We start from the raw sequence: 22,999 nt of genomic DNA, 5'->3' as shown, positions 1-22,999 counted from the left end.
ACAATTATAATAACAGTAATTACATTAGCAATAAATATTGAGAACATGAGATGAAGAGTCCATAGGTTGTGGGAACGTTTCAATGATTTGGCAAGTGAAGTTGATTAAAGTTATTCCCTCTGGTTCAACAGCCTGATGGTTGAGGCATAGTAGCTGTTTTGAACCTGGTGGTGTGAGTCCTGAGACTTCTGTACCTTTCTTCTGATGGCAGCAGTGAAAAGAGAGTGTGGTCTGGGTGGTGGGGTGTCTCTGATGATGGACGCTGCTTTACTGCGACAACGCTCCGTGTAGATATGCTCATTGGTAGGGAGGACTTTGTCCATGATGACGTGGGCCGTATCCCGTACTTTTGTAGTATTCAAAAGCTTTGTGTTTCCATACCAGGCTGTGATATAGCCAATCAATATTCTCTCTACAAATCACTAGAGAGTGTAGAGAGTAGTGGAGAGCCACAGGGCTTAGGTTTAACATGAGAAGGGAAATATTTAATCAAGCGGAAATATTTCCCTTATTTCTGTCCGTAGATGTGGCCTGACCTATTGAGTTTCTCCAGCATTTTCTGTGTGTTATTTCATATCTCATGGCTACAATACCACAGTGCACGTTATAGAATTTTCAAGCCATCACAAGCCCTTTCGAAAGAGAGCTCTTTCAACTTTGCAGATTTCTACTTTCACAAGCAATATTGTTGATCTACAAGGAGAGTCCTTTAAAGATTACATTATGCAAAGTCAAATTTATTTTTCTTTTCTGGATCTGTTAGGGTTTCTGACATGTTTGCTTACTTGATAGTTCCAGTAAGTTGACTGAAGTCACTGAGGCTGCAGGTGCCAGTATCTGGAACGACCCTTAATCCGCTGGGCAAACTCAGCAGACCGTGCAGCATCAGTGGAGAAAAGGGAATTAAAGGCAGGGTAGACCTTGGGGGAAGGGGAAAGAGGAGGGGCACCAGAGGGAGGTGATGGGCAGGTGAGGAGAAGAGAAAAGGTAAGAAGGGAACGAGAATGGGGAATTGAAAAGGAGAGAAGAGAGTGAGGAACATTACATGAGTGAGGAAGAGCATGACTGAATAAAGAAACAGAAGTTAAGGGAGGTACAATGAGTGGGGAAGATAATCGGGATCACAGAGAAAGGGAAAGAGAGAAAATCTTAAAGGGCTAAATGAAAAGAGGAGGATGGTGATGGAGAGGAAGAGAAGACTGAAGGAAGAGAGACAAACCCTGGACAGAAGGACAATGAGGTAACTAAGGGGACTGATGAAGGTTAGGTGATGGATGTTGTTTATATGGACTTCAGCAAGTCTTTGCTAAGGTTCTGTGTGACAGGATAGGACAGGACAAAAAAGATTCAGGGGAGCTGACAAGGTGGGTGGAAGAGCGTGGATGTTGAAGTAAGAAGCTGGGCTCACCTGTCTCTGGTTCCCCTCCTCCTTCCCTTTCACCCATGGTCTACTGCCCTCTCCTATTAGATTCTTTCTTCTTCAGACCTAAACTTCCTCCACTATCATCTCTGAGCATTTTAATTCTTCCCTTCCTTCCCCATCCACCAATCTTCCACCCCACCTGGTCTCACCTATTACCTGCCAGCTTACTCATTCCCCTCCCCACCCATCTTTTTATTCTGGCTTCTTTCCTCTTCCTTTCCTGTCCCGATGAAGGTTCTCGGCCCAAAGCACCCGACTACTTATTCCTCTCCACAGATGCTGCTCGGCAAGCTGAGTTCCCTCCATCATTTTGTGTGTGTTGCTCATTCAATTGTTTAAGTGCCTCTTATATCTGATTTCACATGATGGGTCATGGAAGGGAAGCCAGGGCAGTGGCAATAAAAGAATATATGTTTGAATTAGTTGTTTCCGCAATTTATATTACACTTGATGCTTCATATTGACTAAGCCAAGCCTGAGCCAAATATTTACGTGACCTAACCACATCCTCAAATGCAGGAGTTAAATCCCTATGCCAGAAAGTAGAGAATGAGCCAACCACTTCTTCCTTAGGTCCCTGAGCAATGCAAGCTGGCTGTCAGCCATCAATTTGCAGTAATCTAAGGTGATGGTAGAGGAAAATACATTAGGGACATTTAAGATACGTCCAGATAGGCACATGGAATGTGAAGAAAATGGGATGGATGTGGACATTGTGTAGGCTGAACAGATTAGCTTAGTTAGCCATTTGATTACTAATTTAACTGGTTTGGCACAACAAGGGCCTGACCTGAACTGGACTGTTCTATTTTCTAACACTGACACTAACTACTTTGATGCAAGATTCCCTACAGCATATGCGAATACATTCTTTCCCCCTACAATCCAGGTGTTTATCTTTTAACAGCAAGTGCTGATTTATCAATCAAATTTTGGGATATAGAAATGCTAATGCTAGAAATTTCAAATAAGAACAATTTTCAAGTGTTTAAGAGGGCTTATCGTTTGTTAGACCATAAGACATAGGGCCATCAAGGCCTAGACCATCGAGTCTGTTCTGCCATTTCATCATAAGGCCGAAAGACCATAAGACATAGAATTGGGCTAGATGGCCCATCGAGTCTGCTTCGCCACTTAGTCATGGATGATTCCTTTCTCCCCTCCTCAACCTCACTCCTTGTCCTTCTCCTCTTAACCTTTGATGCCATGTGTAATCAAGAACCTACCAATCTCTGCCTTAAATACACCCAATGACCCTGGCCTCCACAGCTGCCCGTGGTAACAAATTCCACAAATTCTCTACCCTCTGCCTAAAGAAATTTCTTTGCATTTCTGTTTTAAAAGGACGCCTCTCTATCCTGAGGCTGTGTCCTTTTGTCCTAGACTTCCCCACCACGGGAAACATCCTTTTCACATCTACTCTGTCCAGGCATTTCAGCATTTAAAATATTTCAATGAGATCCCCACTCATCCTTCTAAATTCTAGCGAATACAGACCCAAAGCCATCAAATGTTCCTTGTATGATAACCCTTTCATTTCCAGAATCATCCTTGTAAACTGCCTCTGGACCCTCTCCAGTGCCAGCACATCTTTTCTTAGATGAGGAGCCCAAAACTGTTCACAATACTCAAGGTGAGGCCTTACCAGTGCTTTATAAACCTCAGTATCACATCCCTGCTCTTGTATTTTAGACCTCTTGAAATGAATGCTAACATTGTATTTGCCTTCCTCACCACTGACTCAACCTGCAAGTTAACTTTTAGGGTATTCTGCATAAGGACTCCCAAGTCCCTTTGCATCTCAGATTTTTGGATTTTCTCCCTGGTTATAAAATAGTCAGAACACTTATTTCTACTACCAAAGTGCATGACCATGCATTTTCCAACATTGTATTTCATTTGCCACTTTATTGCTCATTTTCCTAATCTGTCTAAGTCCTTCTGCAGCCTACCTGTTTCCTCAACACAACCTGCCCCTCCACCAACTGTTGTATCATTTGCAAACTTTGGCAACAAAGCCGTCTATTTCATCAACTAAATCATTGATATACAGCATAAAAAGTGTTCCCAACACCGACCCCTGCGGAATACCACTAGTCACTGGCAGCCAACCAGACAAGGATCCTTTTATTCCCACTTGCTGCCTCCTACCCATCAGCCAATGCTCTATGTTAATAACTTTACTGTAATACCTTGGGCTCTTAATTGGTAATCAGCCTCATGTGTGGCATCTTGTCAAAGGCCTTCTGAAAGTCCAAATATACAACATGCACTGCATTCCCTTTATCTGTCCTACTTGTCATCTTCTCATTGCTAATTTTAACCCCATTCTCCTGCTGCCCTGTAACCTTCAACGCCCTAACTAATCAGGAAGTTAGCCTTACAGATACGCAGCAAGACGCAAGACTCAAATGGGTCCAGTCAGCAGGTGAAGTTGGAATGGTGCTGGTCTGAAGTCAAGGCTATGATGTATCTGGTGTAAATAGTGAATGCTGGTGGGCAGTAAATAAGGCCTGGTTGTTTCCCATATTTCCAGTTTCATTTCAATGACTGCAGCTCACATTATCCTGGACCCTGCTCCACATTCCCACCATCCCTGGGTAAAATTGTTTCCCAGATCCCCACAGGATGTTTCAACTCTTAGGGTCACAGGGTGCAACAGCAAAGAATCAGGCACTTCAGCCCATCTATTCTGTGCCAGTTTGCTGTTGCATCCCATCTACCTGCACCCACACCTCCATTCCTCTCTCATCCACGTACTTTTACAATTTTTTCTTAAATGTTGAGATCAAACCTGTATCTCCAACTTCCACCGATGACTCATCCTGCAGCCGTACAACCCTGTGAGTGAAGAAGTTCCCCCTCACAATCCCCTTAAATTTTCACCTTCCACCCTTAATTATGAACTTTCACCCACACATTGTGATTTAAGACCTTAAGGCATAGAAGCAGAATTAGGCGATTTGGCCCATCGGGTCTGCTCCGCCATTCCATCATGGCTAATTTATTATTCCTCTCAACCCCATTCTCCTGCATTCACATTGTAACTATTAAAGAATATATCAACCTTCAGTTTAAGTATACTCAATAACATAGGTTCCTCAACCCTCTGTTGCAATGAATTCCACAGGTACTCTACCCTCAGGCTGAAAAAATTCCTCCTCATCTCTGTTCTAAATGGATGTCCCTCTATTCGGAGGCTGTGCCCTCTGGTCCTAGTCTCCTCCAAGAAAAGAAACATTTTCTTCACGTCCACTCATCCAGCCCTTTCAATAATCAATTGGTTTCAATGAGCTCCCCACTTATTCTTTTAAACTCCAGTGAGTAAAGGCCCAGAGCCATTAAACAGACCTCATATATTAACCCTTTTCATTCCTGAATCATTCTTGTGAACTTCCTCGGGACCCTCTCCAAAGTCAGCACATCTTTGCTTAGATAAGGAACCCAAGTGCAGTCAGACCCAATGCCTGATAAAGACTCAGCATGACTAGATGATCAAGTAGTCTGTCTTGTTGCTGCTCCTTTCATAACTTTGAACATGTTTTTCCTTTTGAGCAGTTATCTGATTCCTTTTGAAGAATCTTGTTGACTCTGCATCAGCTGGTTCTTCAGGCAGTGTGTTCCAAACCACAGAAAACAATTGTGAAATACAGGAACATTAAAAACCGCAGCAGGGGCCGACAGCACATTTTCACAAGCCTGCTCATTGTTTGGAACGTAGGACGTGGAACATAGAACAAATAACATAGAACAATGTATCAGCCTCTGGCAGACATTTCACATACCCACCACTCTCTGTGTGAAAAACCTACCTCTCACATCCCACAATGCTTTCCTACAATCACCTTAAAATTAGGTTACCTTATATCAGCCAATTCCACCCTGGGAAAAAGTCTCTCGATGTCCATTCTATCAATGCTGCTTATCATCTTGTACACCTCTATTAAGTCATCTCCCAATTTCCTGTGCTCCAAAGAGAAAAGTCCTCACATAGCTTCAGGTCTAATTTTGGTGGCCACTCCACTTTATTACTCTCTAGGTGTTTGCCCTCCCATACAACTCAAATGAGGCCCAATAGAAACTCAAACCACCACATTTCCTCCCTGGTTCTGATGCACTGTGACCCTTGAAAGACAATCCTGAATTTAAAAATCTCAGGTGACCCTCTTTTCCTGAATAAATCTAGAGAAGGTAGGATTCCAGTAAAGGATTCTGATGGATTGGGAATTCTGCAGCTGAAAGAAGAGGTCTGTTATTTGGGGTAAAGGGAATTTCATCATCATTATCATGTGCCATGTCATATGATAGATAGATAGATAGATACTTTATTCATCCCCTTGGGGAAATTCAACTTTTTTTCCAATGTCCCATACACTTGTTGTAGCAAAACTAATTACATACATGGACATAATATGACATGGGCGATCATAGTCTTCTGACCATGATTGTTCCTGGTAAATTTTTCTACAGAAGTACTTTGCCATTGCATTCTTCTGGGGATGTCCTTACAAGACAGGTGTCCACAGCCATTATCAGATTGTCTGTCCGGCAACAGTGGTCGTTTAACCAGAACTTGTGATATGAACCAGTTGCTCATGCAAGCATCCACCACCTATTCCCATGGTTTCACGTGACCCTGATTCAGGGAGGGGGCTAATCAGGTGAGTTACCTTCCCAAGGTGACTTGCAGGCTAGCAGAGGGAAGGAGTGCCTTATACCTTCCTTGGTAGAGATGTATCTCCACCCTGCTACCCAAAGAGGACGGTTTAGGAACTCAGTAATAGCAGAGGAAAAAAGTCAAATGATGGCAGTTTCAAAATTCACTGAGCCAGAGTAAGAGTAGGATAGAAAAACACAAGCGATTCTGCAAATGCTGGAGATCCAGAACAACATATACAAAATGTTTGAGAAACTCAGCAGATCAAGCAGTCTCTAAGGAGGGCAATAAATTTTGGGCTGAGACCCTTTATTAGGACTGGAAAGGAAGGGGAAAAAGCCAGAACAGGCAAAGCAGGAGGAGTGCAAGCTAGTATGTGACAGGTGACCAATGTTATACATCAATGACTGAGATGACAGAATTAAAAACATAGAAAATCTACTGCACAATACAAACTCTTCAGCCCACAATGTTGAACATGTATTTACTTTAGAAATTACCTAGGGTTACTCATAGCCCTCTATTTTTCTAAGCTTCATGTACCTACCCAGGAGCCTCTTAAAAGACCCTATCGTATCCGTTTCCACCGTTGCCGCCAGCAGCCCATTCCACGTACTCACCATTCTCTGCGCAAAAAAAAACTTACCCTTGACATCTTCTCTGTACCTACTTCCAAGCACCTTAAAACTGTGCCCTCTCAATTTAGCCATTTCAGCCCTGGGAAAAATCCTCTGACTATCCACACGATCAATGCCTCTCATCATCTTATACACCTCTATCAGGTCACCTCTCATCCTCCGTCACCCCAAGGAGAAAAGGCCGAGTTCACTCAATCTATCCTCATAAGGCATGCTCCCCAATCCAGGCAAAATCCTTGTAAATCTCCTCTGCACCCTTTCTATAGTTTCCACTTCCTTGCTGTAATGAAGTGACCAGAACTAAGCACGGTACTCCAAGTGGGGTCTGACCAGGGTCCTTTATAGCTGTAACATTACCTCTCGGCTCTTAAACTCAATCTCATTGTTCATGAAGGTGAATGCACCATATGCCTTCTTAACCACAGAGTCAACCTGCACAGCAGCTTTGAGTGTCCTATGGACTCAGACCCCTCCAGGTCCCTCTGATCCTCCACACTGCCAAAAGTCATATCATTAATATTATATTCTACCATCATATTTGACCTGCCAAAATGAACCACCTCAACTTATCTGGGTTGAACTCCATCTGCCACTTCTCAGCCCAGTTTTGCATCCTATCGATGTCCTGCCGTAACCTCGGACAGCCCTCCACGCTATCCACAACACCCCCAACCTTTGTGTCATCAGCAAATTTACTGACCCATCCCTCCACTTCCTCATCCAGGTCATTTATAAAAATCACAAAGAAAAAGGGTCCCAGAACAGATCCCTGAGGCACATCACTCGTCACCGACCTCCATGTAGAATATGACCCGTTTACAACTACTCTTCGCCTTCTGTTGGCAAGCCAGTTCTGGATCCACAAAGCAAGCTTCCCTTGGATCCCATGTAATTGATGACTTGTTTGCAAAGTTTGCAGATAATACGAAGCTAAGTGGAGGGTCAGGTAGTTTTGAGGAAGTAGTGAGGCTACAGAAGGACTTAGATAGATTAGGAGAATCTGTCAGATGGAATACAGAATGCACTTTGATAGAAGGAATGAAAGGGTCAACTATTTTCAAAATGGAGAGAAAATGGAAAAAACTTGAGGTGCAAAGAGGCTTGAGAGACCTGGTTCAGGATTCCCTGAAGGTTAATTTGCAGGTTGAGTCTGTGGTTGATGTTGTTTCATATGGCAAGTGTTTTTCTCTTTACACTTCTAATGCTTCAAATGAAGAAGTGTGGCCTGGGAGGAACAGGCACGAGTCTGTCTACTCGGAAGCCAGGGTTGACTCAGTCTTCATCTGGCATCTCGCCCACAGCCATTCCAGCATGGTTGGCCCTGAGTTGGCATCACCTGATGGAGTCCTTGAAGCACGCAAACCTCAACAGGACCTCAACAAAGTTGGTATTCATTTCAAGAGAACTAAAACACAAAAACAAAGACTTAATGTTGAGGCTTAATAAAGCACTGGTGAGGCTTCACTTGGAGTATTTTGAGCAGTGTTGGGCCCCTTATCTTAGAAAGGATGTGCTGATATTGGACAGGGTTCAAAGGAGGGTCATAATTCCGGAACTGAGAAGTTTGTTGTATGAAGAGCATTTGATGGTTCTGGGCCTGTACTCACTGATCTTCAGAACAATGAGGGGTGACCTCTGAAACCTATCAGGTTTTGAAAGGGCTCAATGGAGTGCATGTGGAGAGGATGGTTCCTATGGTGTGGAAGTCTAAGCCCAGAGGACACAGCTTCAGAATTGAGGGGCACCCTTTTAGACTGGTGATGAGGAGAAATTTCTTTTGTCAAAGAGCGGTGAATCTGTGAAATTCTTCACCACAGGAGGCTGTGGAGGCCAAGTCATTGGATATATTTAAGACAGAGGTTGACAGATTCTTGATTAGTCAGGGTATGAAGGGATATGAGGGGGAAGACAGAAGATGGGAGTTGAGAGGGAAATAGATCAGCCATATTAAAATGGCAGAGCAGACCCAATGGGCCAAAATGACCTAATTCGGCTCTTATGTTTTATGATATATTTAAGAAACAGTTTCTTAAGTATATTTAGTGAGGAAGCCTCAACTGCTTCCCTGGGCATAGAATTCCACTGATTCACCACTCTCTGGGAAAAACAGTTTCTCCTCATCTCCGTTCTAAAACTTCTCCCCTGAATCTTGAGGCAATGTCCAAAGGCAATGATAAAGACTGTGTGGTGCACTCTGCTTGTGAAATGAGGTTTCGCTGGATTCAATAGTGTCCAGAACATAGAGCATAGAACATAGAACAGAGAACAGAGAGCATAAAACATCACAGCATAGTTCAGGCTTTTCGAGTCACGATGTTATGCCAACCTTATAACCTAATTCCAAGATCAATCTAACCCTTCCCACATAACCCTCCATTTTTCTTTCATCCATGTGCCTATCTAAGCATCTCTTAAATGTCCTTAATGTATCTGCCTCTACCACCACCCCAGCAGTACACACACCAACCATTCTCTTCATAAAAAGACCTACCTCTGACATCCCGCCCTATGTTTTCCTCTAATCACCTTATAATTATGCCCCCGCATAATTTGCCATTTCTGCTCTGGCTGTCCACTTGATCTATGCCTCTTATCATCTTCTACATCTCTATCAAGTCACCTCCTATCCTCCTTCATGCCAAAGAGAAAAGTCCTAGCTTGCTCTTCATAATAGGATGTCCCTTTAGAACAGAGATGAAGAGAAATCTTAGTAGAAAGGGATGAAGAAACAATAGAATGGAAATGGCTACGGCGATCAAGCCATTGGGCATACTGTATATAGAGTGGATGTTGATAGTTTCTTGATTAGTAAGGGTTTCAAAGTTTATGGGGAGAAGGCAGGAGAATGGGGTTGAGAGGGATACTAAAACAACTCAATGGGCTGAATGGCCTAATTCTACTCCTGTGTCTTGTGGTCCTGTGATCTTACCTACCTCCTGCCCATTATGCCACTAGTGTTTAGAGCAGCAATAAAGATACTTCATCTCTGGTGGTGTTCAGGGCTTCCTTCATTGTGTCAGTAGCCCGGTTTTCACTACTGTCAGTCATTCAAGTTCTGGGTAGAGACTCAGGAATAGCCAGGCCAGAATAACAAGATTAACATAAGAAGAGTGTTAATGGGGATTGTGTTGACAACTATCAAATATTGATAGGCTAAAATGATTAGATGTGGAGAGGATGCTTCCAAGAGTTGGGGAGTCTATGACTAGAGAGCACAGCCTCAATTCTCAACCTTTTTTATGCCATAGCCCAATATCATTAAGCAAGGGGTGTGTGAACTCCAGGGTGGGAACCATGGAACAGAAATGAGAAGGAATTTCAAACATGAGGAAGTCTGTAGATGCTGAAAATCCAGAGCAACACACACAAAACACTGGAGAAGCTCACAGGTCAGACAGCATCTGTGGAAAAAATCAACAGTCAACTTTTCTGGCTAAGAAAAGAGAGAAGGAAGGGGGGAGGTGCCAGAATAAAAAGGAGGGGGTAGGGAAAGGAGGCTAGCTGGAAGGTGATATGGGGAAGTACATGGTCAAAGGGTTGGAGGGCAGCAGGGATCACAGAGGGGCAGCAATGAGAGAGGGTTTCACTGAACTTCCATCAAAGAGAAGATTTAAACTTCTTCAGGGTAGGCATCCCTCAAGGAGACTTCACAGTGAGCAGCAAGTCGTAAATCTGCAGATGCTGGAAATCCAGAGCAACACACACAACATGCTGGACGAACTCAAACCTGTGCAATTCATTGCCATAAATGGCTCTGGAGACCAATTATTTGAGTACACTTAAAGCAGTAGTTAAGAAGTTCTTGATTTGTAAGGAGGTTACGGGGGTAGGCTGAAGAATGGGGCTGAGAGGGGTAATAAATCAGACATGGGCAGACTCAATAGGCCAAATGATCTAATTCTGCTCTTGGGTATCACAGGCTTGACCACGCAACCAAGAGTAGACTGCAGCCCCTGCCTCTCACCATCCCGAGCTCTAATTTGAAGAATGGATAATACTAACACATCTGCTTTTATCTTCTAAGGTTGTCGGCCTTTGTACTGAGGTGCTTCTTACAGGCACGGGAGTTTATCTACATCGACTCAAATGTGGTGGACAGGGTTACATCCTGGATAATAAAGTATCAGAATAAAAGTGGGGAATTCATGGAACCGGGGAGAGTGATTCATACAGAGCTACAAGGCGGACAGAATGGACCCATCACTCTCACAGCCTACGTTCTTACAGCCCTCTTGGAGGATCCAGAAATCAAGGTTCCTGAATCATTTCTTTTTACAAACAGAATCCAAATCAGAATTAGGGTTAATATTACCAGTATATGTCATGATATGTGTTATCTTTGTGGCAGCATTACATTGCAATACATAATAATAGAGAAAAGAAATCTGTGAATTACTTACACACACACACACACACACACACACACACACACACACACACACACACACACACACACACACACACACACACACACACACACACACACACACACACACACACACACACACACACACACACACACACACACACACACACACACACACACACATTCATGGCCTAAGGTAGAAGGAGATGAGTTATTAACTTCAAACTTTCTGCATAATCACTCAAAGAGTTGAACTGCATGTGCATGTAACGAGAGCTGTATAACTCATCTCCTTCTAACTTAGGCCATGAACTTATCAATCACCCCTCGTATATAATAGCTAATTAAGTAAGTAGTGCAAAAATAGAAAAAAAAATAGTGAGATTTCAATGTCCATTTAGGAATCAGATGGCAGAGGGAAAGAAGCTGTTTTTCAAGCATTAAGTGTGTGCCTTCAGGCTCCTGTACCTCCTCCCTGGTGGTAGCAGTGAGAACAAGGCATGACCTAAGTAAGGGGGGTCCTTAATGATGGATGTCACCTTTTTGAGGCATCACTCCTACAAGATGTTTTGGATACTACGGATGCTGGTGATCATGATGGAGCTGATTAATTTTACAACTCTCTGCAGCTTATTTTGATTCTGTGAAGTAACTCCACCTGCGTTCCCCGCCCCCCCACCAGACGGTGATGCAGCCAGTTAGAATGCTCTTCACAGTACATCTGTAGAAATTTGCGAATGGGTCTGTGTTCATTGGAAATGAAACCGAGAATGCTGGAAATACTCCTGAAAATAATCCACATTCATAGATCCACAGATCCCTCAAAGATGCTATGCCGGTTGATGGCTTACGAAAGTGTTTGCTGTGTTGGCCGTCATTAGATGGAGGACTGAGTTCGAGAGCTGCTAGGTAATGCAATTCTCTAAAACTCTGGTTAGACTACCCTTAGAGTATTGTGTTCAGTTCTCAAAGATCAAAGTAAATTTCTGGTCTATAGGAAGGACGTGAAAGCTTTAGAGAGGGTACAGAGGAGATTTATCAGAATGCTGACTATACTAGACAGTATGTCTTACAGGGAAAGGCTGAATGAGACAGGGCTCTTCTCTCTGGAGTGAAGGAGAATGAGAGGTGACCTGATAGAGGTGTACAAGATGATTAGAGGCATAAACCAGAGACTTTATCCCCAGAGTGGAAATGGCTAATATACAAGGGGGCATAATTTTATGGTGATTGGAGGAATGTGGAGGGGGAATGTCAGAAGGACATTTTTTACACAGAGAGTGATAATCACACAGAACACACTGCCAGCAGTGGTGTTACAGGCAGATAGCTTAGGAGCAGAGCATTTAAAAAGCTTTTAGATAGGTACATGGCTGATAGAATAATGGACAGAAGTGTAGGGGGGCAGGGTTAGATTGATCTAGGAGCAGGGTAGAAATTTGACACAACTTCGGTGGCCATAGTGCCAGTGTCATGCTGTACCATTAGTGCAAGTTGAGGGAAATATAGTCTGAGGTAGAGAAGGTCTTTCAAGAACTTGATGGCAGTGGGGAAATTGAACCTTGAGGTGTGTGTCTTCAGGCTGCTGTACTTTCTGCCTGACATCAGTATTGAGGAGGGGGCATAGGTTGGATGGTGGGGGCCCTTGATGATGGATGCCTTCTACCTGAGAAAGCACTTTATGGAGATGTCCTTGAAGTTGGGGAGAGTTATGATTGAACTGCTCTGGTTCTGTAACATGGAAGCTGAGCTGGTTAAACAAAACCAATGAGTCAAGAACTCAGAGTTATACAGCAGAGAAACAGCCATTTGGCCCATCATTCCCTGCCGACCAATGACGAACCCCTCAGACGGTCAGCTGGGAGACATGGTCATAAGTAGGGAGGATGAGGTAGGAAAGGAGATCAGTGAGGGAAGAGAGATGATGTGGAGAGCTGGGAACTGTCGTATATGGAGGGGCCACTGAGCAGGATTAGAAAAAGCTGCAGAAGGTTGTAAACTCAGACAGCTCCATGCTGGGCATGAGCCTCCCCGGCATCGAGGACATCTTCAAAGGGTGATGCCTCAGAAAGACAGCATCCATCATTAAGGACCCCCATCAAACAGGACATGCCCTCTTCTCATTGCGACCATCAAGAATGAGGTGAAGAAGCCTGAAGATACAGATTCAATGTTTCAGAAACAGCTTCCTCCCCTCTGCCATGAACTCTACATGTTATCTGCTCTCTTTTTGCACTACTTATTTAACTTATTTTTAAATATATCCTTTTTATTCTACAAACGCAATTTATACGTGGAAAGCAGCCAGTGAGTGAGTGGGCCAGTGAAGGAGTGGAGATTTGAGGCTTTGACTCGAGAGATTCTGGCAGTTTTGGCAGTTGGACTGTGCAATCAAGTCAATCAAGATTTGAATAGCTCAGACTCAGCAGAAAGCAGCTGATTGGGCAATCGAGATCAGGTGACCAAGCAGTTTGAAAAGCTCAAACAAATAAATAGAAGGTTACCTCAAGCGAAGCGGCCAGTGAGTGAGCGGGCCAGTAAAGGAGTGGAGATTTGAGGCTTTGACTCGAGAGGCTTCGACGAGAAGAGGCGGAGGACGAGCTTGTTCCCAGTTAGTCTTTACAATGCCTGCTGAGACGGGGATGTGCCTCTCCTGTGAGATGTGGCAGTCTTGGGGGAACTCCCCTGTCCCGCAGAGTCACATCTGCCAGAAGTGCTTGCAGCTGGGCGATCTGGAAGACCGAGTGAGGAATCTGGAGCAGCAACTGGATGACCTTTGTCTCATAAGGGAGAATGAGGCAGTCATAGATGAGAGCTACAGGGAGGTAGTCACACCTAGGCTGCCGGAAGCAGGTCGTTGGGTGACAGTTCGAGGGGAGAAAGTGAAGGAGAGTAGACAGGTAGTGCAGAGCACCCCTGTAGCCATTCTCCTGAATAATAAGTTTACCGTCCTGGATGCTGTTGGTGAGGACGACTGACCAGGTGTGAGCCACGGTGGCAGGGCCTCTGGCTCTGAGTCTGACCCTGTGGTGCAGAAGGATGGGATGGAGAAGAGGAGAGCTGTCGTCATTGGAGACTCTGTAGTCAGGGGAGCAGACAGGAGATTTTGTGGATGTGAGAAGGAAACCCGCATGGTTTGTTGCCTCCCGGGTGCCAGGGTCTGGGATGTCTCTGACCGGGTACATGACATCCTGGCACGAGAGGGAAAGCAACCAGAAGTCGTGATACATGTTGGGACCAATGACATAGGCAGGAAGAGGGATGAGGTCCTGAAGTGTGAGTTTCGGGAACTAGGCAGAAGGCTGAAGAACAGAACCTCAAGGGTGGCGTTCTCAGGATTGCTGCCAGTGCTACGTGATAGTGATGGTAAGAATTGAAGGAGAAGGCAGTTGAATGCGTGGCTGAGGAATTGGTGCAGGGGGCAGGGTTTTAGATTTTTGGACCATTGGGATCTCTTCTGGGGAAGGTGGGACCTGTACAGATTGGATGGGTTGCACCTGAACTCGAGGGGGAGCAATATCCTTGCTGGTAGGTTTGCTAGCATGGTTCGGGAGGGTTTAAACTAATTTGCAAGGGGGATGGGACCCGGAGCGATAGAGCAGTGAAAGAAGTGCTTGGAGTAAAGCCAGATCTAACATATATAGAGGCTTTGAGGAAAGAGCAGCAGAATAAAGCTAGTAAGGTAGAAGGGCTAAAGTGTGTGTACTTCAATGCAAGAAGCATCAGGAACAAAGGTGATGAACTGAGAGCTTGGATACATTCATTGAATTATGATGTAGTGGCCATTATGGAGACTTGGCTGGCACCAGGGCAGGAATGGATCTCAATATTCCTGGATTTCAGTGCTTTAAAAGGGAAGGGGAGGAGAGGTGGCATTACTGGTCAGGGATACTATTACAGCTGCAGAAAGGGTGGGTAATATAGCAGGATCCTCTTTTGAGTCAGTATGGGTGGAAGTCAGGAACAGGAAGGGAGCAGTTACCCTACTGGGGGTATTCTATAGGCCTCCTGGTAGCAGCAGAGATACCGGGGAGCAGATTGGGAGGCAGATTTTGGAAAGGTGCAAAAATAACAGGGTTGTTATCAGGGGTGACTTTAACTTCCCTAATATTGATTGAAACTTGATTAGTTCCAAGGGTTTAGATGGGGCAGAGTTTGTTAAGTGTGTCCAGGACGGATTCCTGTCACAGTATGTTGACAGGCCGACTAGGGTGAATGCCATACTAGATCTAGTATTAAGTAACAAACCGGATCAGGTCACAGATTTGTCAGTGGGTGAGCATCTGGGGGACAGTGACCACCGCTCCCTGACCTTTAGCATTATCATAGAAAAGGATAGAATCAGAGAGGACAGGAAAATTTTTAATTGGGGAAGGGCAAATTATGAGGCTATAAGGCTAGAACTTGTGGGTGTGAACTGGGATGATGTTTTTTCAGGGAAATGTACTATGGACATGTGGTTGATGTTTAAGGATCTCTTGCAGGATGTTAGGGATAAGTTTGTCCCGGTGAGGAAGATAAAGAATGGTAGGGTGAAGGAACCATGGGTGACAAGTGAAGTGGAAAATCTAGTCAGGTGGAAGAAGGCAGCATACATGAGGTTTAGGAAGCAAGGATCAGATGGGTCTATTGAGGAATATCGGGTAGCAAGAAAGGAGCTTAAGAAGGGGCTGAGAAGAGCAAGAAGGGGGCATGAGAAGGCCTTGGCGAGTAGGGTAAAGGAAAACCCCAGGGCATTCTTCAATTTTGTGAAGAACAAAAGGATGACAGGAGTGAAGGTAGGAACGATTAGAGATAAAAGTGGGAAGATGTGCCTGGCGGCTGTGGAAGTGAGCGAGGTCCTCAATGAATACTTCTCTTCGGTATTCACCACTGAGAGGGAACTTGATGACGGTGAGGACAATATGAGTGAGGTTGATGTTCTGGAGCATGTTGATATTAAGGGAGAGGAGGTGTTGGAGTTGTTAAGAAACATTAGGACGGATAAGTCCCCGGGGCCTGATGGAATATTCCCCAGGCTGCTCCACGAGGCAAGGGAAGAGATTGCTGAACCTCTGGCTAGGATCTTTATGTCCTCGTTGTCCACAGGAATGGTACCGGAGGACTGGAGGGAGGCGAATGTTGTCCCCTTGTTCAAAAAAGGTAGTAGGGATAGTCAAGGTAATTACAGACCAGTGAGCCTTATGTCTGCGGTGGGAAAGCTGTTGGAAAAGATTCTTAGAGATAGGATCTATGGGCATTTAGAAAATCATGGTCTGATCAGGGACAGTCAGCATGGCTTTGTGAAGGGCAGATCGTCCCTAACAAGCCTGATAGAGTTCTTTGAGGAGGTGACCAGGCATATAGATGAGGGTAGTGCAGTGGATGTGATCTACATGGATTTTAGTAAGGCATTTGACAAGGTTCCACATGGTAGGCTTATTCAGAAAGTCAGAAGGCATGGGATCCAGGGAAGTTTGGCCAGGTGGATTCAGAATTGGCTTGTCTGCAGAAGGCAGAGGGTCCTGGTGGAGGGAGTGCATTCAGATTGGAGGGTTGTGACTAGTGCTGTCCCACAGGGATCTGTTCTGGGACCTCTACTTTTTGTGATTTTTATTAACGACCTGGATGTGGGGGTAGAAGTGTGGGTTGGCAAGTTTGCAGACGACACAAGGTTTGGTGGTGTTGTGGATAGTGTAGAGGATTGTCGAAGATTGCAGAGAGACACTGATAGGATGCAGAAGTGGGCTGAGAAGTGGCAGATGGAGTTCAACCCAGAGAAGTGTGAGGTGGTACACTTTGGAAGGACAAACTCCAAGGCTGAGTAGAAAGTGAATGGCAGGATACTTGGTAGAGTGGAGGAGCAGAGAGATCTGGGGGTACATGTCCACAGATCCCTGAAAGTTGCCTCATAGGTAGATAGGGTAGTTAAGAAAGCTTATGCGGTGTTAGCTTTCATAAGTCGAGGGATAGAGTTTAAGAGATGCGATGTAATAATGCAGCTCTATAAAACTCTAGTTAGGCCACACTTGGAGTACTGTGTCCAGTTCTGGTTGCCTCAGTATAGGAAGGATGTGGAAGCATTGGAAAGGGTACAGAGGAGATTTACCAGGATGCTGCCTGGTTTAAAGAGTATAGATTATGATCAGAGATTAAGGGAGCTAGGGCTTTACTCTCTGGAGAGGAGACATGATAGAGGTGTACAAGATATTAAGAGGAATAGACAGAGTGGACAGCCAGCGCCTCTTCCCCACGGCACCACTGCTCAGTACAAGAGGACATGGCTTTAAGGTAAGGGGAGGGAAGTTCAAGGGGGATATTAGAGGAAGGTTTTTCACTCAGAGAGTGGTTGGTGCGTGGAATGCACTGCCTGAGTCAGTGGTGGAGGCAGATACACTAGTGAAATTTAAGAGACTACTAGACAGGTATATGGAGGAATTTAAGGTGGGGGGAGGTTATATGGGAGGCAGGGTTTGAGGGTTGGCACAACATTGTGGGCCGAAGGGCCTGTAATGTGCTGTACTATTCTATGTTCTATGTTCTATAGTTTTTAATATTGTTATGTATTGCAATGTATTGCCTCTGCAAAACACCTATTGAATAGTATACAGTATGCCAGTGATACTAAACCTGATTCTAAGAGTTTCACATACACATACTTCGCCCTCCACCAATGTGCCCTGAGAATTTTGAGCATTTTTGTTTTTATCTAATCAAATTTTAATTTATTCTGTGCTTTGCTTCTCTGCATAAAGAAGCTAAATGTGGAAAGGATTGTCAAATGTTAATGAAGTTTGAGTTTAAGTTTTTTTTTAATTTACTCTGGCCTATAAATAATTTTTTTTTCAGGTTACTGTTTTAGCTCAGATATCAAGTGCTGTCTCATATCTTGAAGGCAAGTTCCGCGATGGGATCCATAGTAACTACACCCTGTGCCTCACAACATATGCACTAACTTTAGCCAAGAGTAAGCTTGCAAAAGAAGCACTCGATGAACTGAACCGGAGGGCAGACCAACAGGGTAAGATGGTGGAACAATTATTCTGAAATAACAGTATTGTGTTTCTTTAGGTTGGAACAGTCTTTGGTTATGGCTAAAGACTGATTGATGAAGGGTCTCAGCCTGAAACATCACTGCTTATTCCTCTCCATAGATGCCTCCTGACCTGCTGAGTTCCTCCAGCACCTTTGTGTTTGTTGCTCTGGATTTCTAGCATCTGCAGAATCTCTTATGTTAAGGACTGACTGATAGTGTAGCTGCTAGCATGATGCTTTAGAGCGTACGAGCTGCCAGTTCAGGGTGCACTTCCTGGAAGAAGTCTGCACGTTCTCCCCGTGACTCCGTGGATTTCCTTCCGATGCTCTGGTTTCCTCCCACATTCCAAAGATGTACAGGTTAGGGTTAGTGAGATGTGGGCATGCTGGAAGCACTTAGACCCTTGAGGGCTGCCCCCAGATGCAAGCGATGCATTTCACTGTTCGAGGGGTGAGTGATATGTTTGTGGCCTAAGGTAGAAGGAGTCAGTTTTAGAAAACCTAGTACATTTATTTTTTAACATAGCCCCCTCCTACATTTACACACTTAGACCAGTGGTTGTGGAGCATATGGATCTTGGACCTCCAGGAAGTGATTGATAGTTCATGGCCTAAGGTAGAAGGAGATGAGTTATTCAGCTCTCGTTACATGCACATGCAGTTCAACTCTTTGAGTGATTATGCAGAAAGTTAATAACTCCTCAAGGGTGATTGATAAGTTCATGGCCTAAGGTAAAAGGGGTCAATTTTAGAAAACCTAGCACATTTATTTTTCAACATAGTCCCCTCCTACATTTACACACTTAGTCCTGCAGTTGTGGAGCATACGGATCTTGGACCTCCAGAAAGTGTCCACAGCAGGGGTGATTGATAAGTTTGTGGCCTAAGGTAGAAGGAGATGAGTTATACAGCTCTCATTACATGCACGTGCAGTTCAACTCTTTGAGTGATTATGCAAGTTAATAACTCATCAGGGGTGATTGATAAGTTTGTGTCCTAAGGTAGAAGGAGATGAGTTATTAACTTCAAACTTTCTGCATAATCACTCAAAGAAGTGAAGTATTCAGTAGGTAAGGCAGCATCTGTGGAGAAAGACTAGCTGGGTGGGCACCATGCTTGGTATGAATGGCTCGGACTGAAGGGCCAGTATCCATACTTTATTGATTCAAAAGTAGACAGTCAGTATTTTGGGTTGAGAGGATTAGACAGTAGAAAGTTTCAGAATCTGGATCAGATTTATTATCATATGTTGAGCGATTTGTCATTTTGTGGCAGCAGTACATTTCCATGCATAAAATATACCATAAATTATAATGAATATATTTAAAAAGGATAAATAAGTGAATCAAAAAGGGAGCAAAAACCCTGTTCATGGGATCAATGTCCATTCAGAAATCTGATGGTGGTGGGGAAGAAGCTGTTCCTAAAACACTGAGTGCGCGTCTTCACACTCCTGTACCTCCGCTCTGACAGTAGGAACAAGAGGAGAGCATGTCCTGGTCGGTGAGAGTCCTTCAGGTGGATACCGCCTTTCTGAGTCATCGCCCTTTGAAGACATCCTCGATGCTGGGAAGACTAGTACCCATTTGAGAGCTGGCTGAGTTGACAATCCTCTGCAGCTTTTCCCAATTCTGTGCAGTGGCCCCTCATGTCAGATGGTGACACAGCCAGTCAGAATACTTTCAACGGTACATCTGTAGAAATTTGTGTGAAGAAATAAGTGTGGTCACCAAGTCCTCCAGATTCGGGGGTTCAGCTCAGGGCTAACAACTCTGACCAGTCAAAAAAAAACCATTTTGTTACAGAAGCAGCATTCAAGACGGAGGACCTTCACTGCTGCCCTAAGCAGCAGGTGGTGTAACGGGCAATAAGTAAATAGGCAGGTTGCTGGGCTCGGTGGGCCAAAGGGCCTGTTTCATGCTGCGTCTCTAAATGAAAATCAATGCATTAGTTTAACGTGTAATATACCACAAGGAGTGCAGGACAAATAACAGAAATGTTCACTTCAGACAAAGACCAACTCATTATTTTAATAAGACAAAATCCTTGTTATTCTAAGCAGGGCTTCTGGAAAATATCTTCGCATTCATTTAGATTATGGCAGTGTGGTGAACTACATATACCTGTCTGGACACGCACCCTGCTGACTGCTCCTGTGGCTCCTCCCACAGACCCCTGTATAAAGGCGATTGAGGTCTGAGCCTGGCCTCTCTGTCTCCAGGATGTAGTATGGTGGTCAACCTCTGCTTGTTCCTTCTTCCAGTCAATAAAAGCCGATATCTCGCCTTTACGTCTCAGAGAGAGTTATTGATGGTGCATCAGGCAGACAACAGGATTTTACAAACCAAAACCAAAATACCCAGTGTTCTGTAGTATGCGTGAGTGGTTTGTGTAATTGGGTTATCAGATAAAAAGTGGTGAGTAGGGATGTTGAAACCTACAGTGAAATGCGTTGTTTGCGTCAAATCAAATCCGTGAGGATTGTGCTGGAGGAAGCTTACTGAGGATCACCATGCTTCCAGCACCAACACAGCAAGGCCCACAACTCACTGACTTTAACCTTAATCGTATGACTAACCCTAACCCTTGGAATGTGGGAGGAAATTGGAGCACTTGGAGGAGACCATAGAAACTCCTTACAGACAGCCTGGGAGTTATTTCAAGTGTTAAGTGGCCTGAATGTTGAATATGGGAGAAGGGAGAAGAGAGAGTGCCTGAGGAGGGTGAGGTCTTTGATTTTGCTGATAGTGAGAAATACCCTACATATGGAGTACATAGAGGGGAGGCTATGTGAATCATCTGCCATCTGATTTCTGAATCGACGTTGAACCCATGAACACCGCCTCACTAATTTTATTTCCTATTTTTGCACTGCTTATTTTATTTAACTATTTAATATATAGATATACACTTATATAGATAACTGTAGTGCACGGTTTTCTTTTTCTCTCTATTATCATGTTTTGGGGCACCCCGCAAATGTCAGCAAGCTTCTGGAACATAGCATGCCCACAGCTCGCTAATCCATATTCTTAGGAGTGTGGGAGGAAACTGGAGCACCCAGAGGGACCTCGTGTACTCATGGGGAGAACATACAAACTCCATACAAATGGGTGGGAATCAAACTCTGGTCTTTAAAAAAAAGCTACTCGCTACACTACAGTGCTGTCCTCTCTATGCCACTCTCCAGACTTTATTCCTGGGACTGGGAACTTTGGGAACTTCCTTCTAAGCAATTCAGACTAAACATCCCACCTTGTCCATTCCCTCAATCTCAGATGGTGTAAAATATTGGTCATCGCCCGTGAACAGACCTTCACGGTGGATGCAGGATGTCCTGTCGTCCGACATTGAGGTGGCTGCCTACGCTCTGATGTCATACTTGAGGCAAAGCAGACTCTCGGAAGGTATCCCCGTCATGAAGTGGCTCAGTCAACGCCGGAACCATCTGGGAGGCTTCTCCTCCACCCAGGTACGCACGTCGCCTCTGCTCCCTGTGTGTTCTCGTCGATATAGATGCAATAGACGAGAGGTATGCAGTGAGCAAAGAGGCCATTTGTATCACTCCGCCCATTCTGGCTCTCTGGAGTCATGATTAATGTAGTCCCACCCCACTGGTAGTTGAGGCTAGACAGACATGGGTTGTTTTCTCTGGAGCATCAGAGCCTGAGAGAGACCAGATAGAGGTTTATACATTGATGAGGAATATGGTCAGGATAGAGAGTCTCTTTCTCAGCGTAGAAATGACATATATTACAAAGTTCACAGTCAATTTATTAACAAAGTGTGTAAATATAACCACATACAGCACTAGCCTGAGGTTCATAGCTAAAATACTGGAGGGCAAACGGTAACTTGAGGTGAGAGGGGAGAAGTTTAAAGGAGATGTACGTGGAACACCCTGCCAGGGTTGGTGGTGGAGACAGATACATTAAAGACATTTAGGAGACTCTTAGATAGGCTCATGGATGAAAGAAAAATGGAGGGCTCTGTAGGAGTGAAGGGCTAGATTGATTTTAGAGTAGGTTAAGAGGTCGGCACAACATTGCAGGCCAAAGGGCCTGTACTGTGCTGTAGTGTTCTATGAGTAGGGTAACGTAATGGATGACAGATGTAATCCAGATCTTATTAGGGAGCTTAATGTAAAGAAACCATTAGGAAGCAGTGATCATAATATGAGTGAATTCATACTGCAATTTGAGAGGGAGAAGCATAAATCACAGGTATCAGTATCACAATGGAATAGAGGGAATTACAGAGGCATGAGAGAGGAGCTTGTCCAGGTGGATTGGAGGAGGATACAGGTGGGGATGACGCCCAGAGCAGAGATGGCTGAAGTTTCTGGGAATAGTTCACAAGGCACAGGATAGATATGTCCCACAGAAGAAGTAGTTCTCAAGTGGCAGGGGTAGGCAACAAGGGAAGTTAAGGACTGCAAAACAGCCAAGGAAAGGGCATGTAAGGTAGCAAAAGTGGGTGGGAAGCTGGATGATGGGGGGACTTCTAAAATCCAACAAAAGACAACTAAAAAAGCAATATGAAGGGGAAAGATGAAATATGAGGGCAAACTAGCCAATAGTGTAAAGCAGGAAACTAAAAGATTTTTTCAGTTAGATAACGAGTAAAAGGGAGGTGATAGTTGATATTGGACCACCGGAAAATGATGCTGGTGAGGTATTATTGGAGGACAAAGAAATGGCAGATTAACTTAATGGGTACTTTGCATCAGTGCTCACTGTGAAAGACACTACGATTGTGCCTGAGGTCTGTAAGTGTCCAGTAGCTGGACTGAGTGCCATTGTTGTTAGAAAGGAAAAAGTGCTAGGCAAACTCAAAGGTCTTAAGTTGGATAAGTCACCTGGACCAGTTGGACTACATCCCGGAGTCCTGAGAGAGGTTGC

General features: G+C 44.4%; 1 protein-coding gene across 1 annotated transcript in view; it reads left to right on the top strand.

Annotated features, from left to right (window-relative positions):
• The window catches only part of cd109 (CD109 molecule), a 247,971-nt gene that overhangs the window by 197,813 nt on the left and 27,159 nt on the right, over positions 1-22,999 (top strand). The window contains exons 25-27 of the mRNA XM_073050423.1: positions 10,743-10,971; positions 17,913-18,084; positions 21,377-21,570. Coding sequence (XP_072906524.1) covers positions 10,743-10,971; positions 17,913-18,084; positions 21,377-21,570 — 595 coding nt within the window. The remainder of the gene's footprint in view (positions 1-10,742; positions 10,972-17,912; positions 18,085-21,376; positions 21,571-22,999) is intronic.

Source organism: Hemitrygon akajei, chromosome 7 (genome assembly GCF_048418815.1).
Source record: "Hemitrygon akajei chromosome 7, sHemAka1.3, whole genome shotgun sequence".
Lineage (NCBI taxonomy): Eukaryota > Metazoa > Chordata > Chondrichthyes > Myliobatiformes > Dasyatidae > Hemitrygon > Hemitrygon akajei.
The sequence above is the reverse complement of the archived record's forward strand: the minus strand, read 5'-3'. Positions and strand labels throughout refer to the sequence as shown.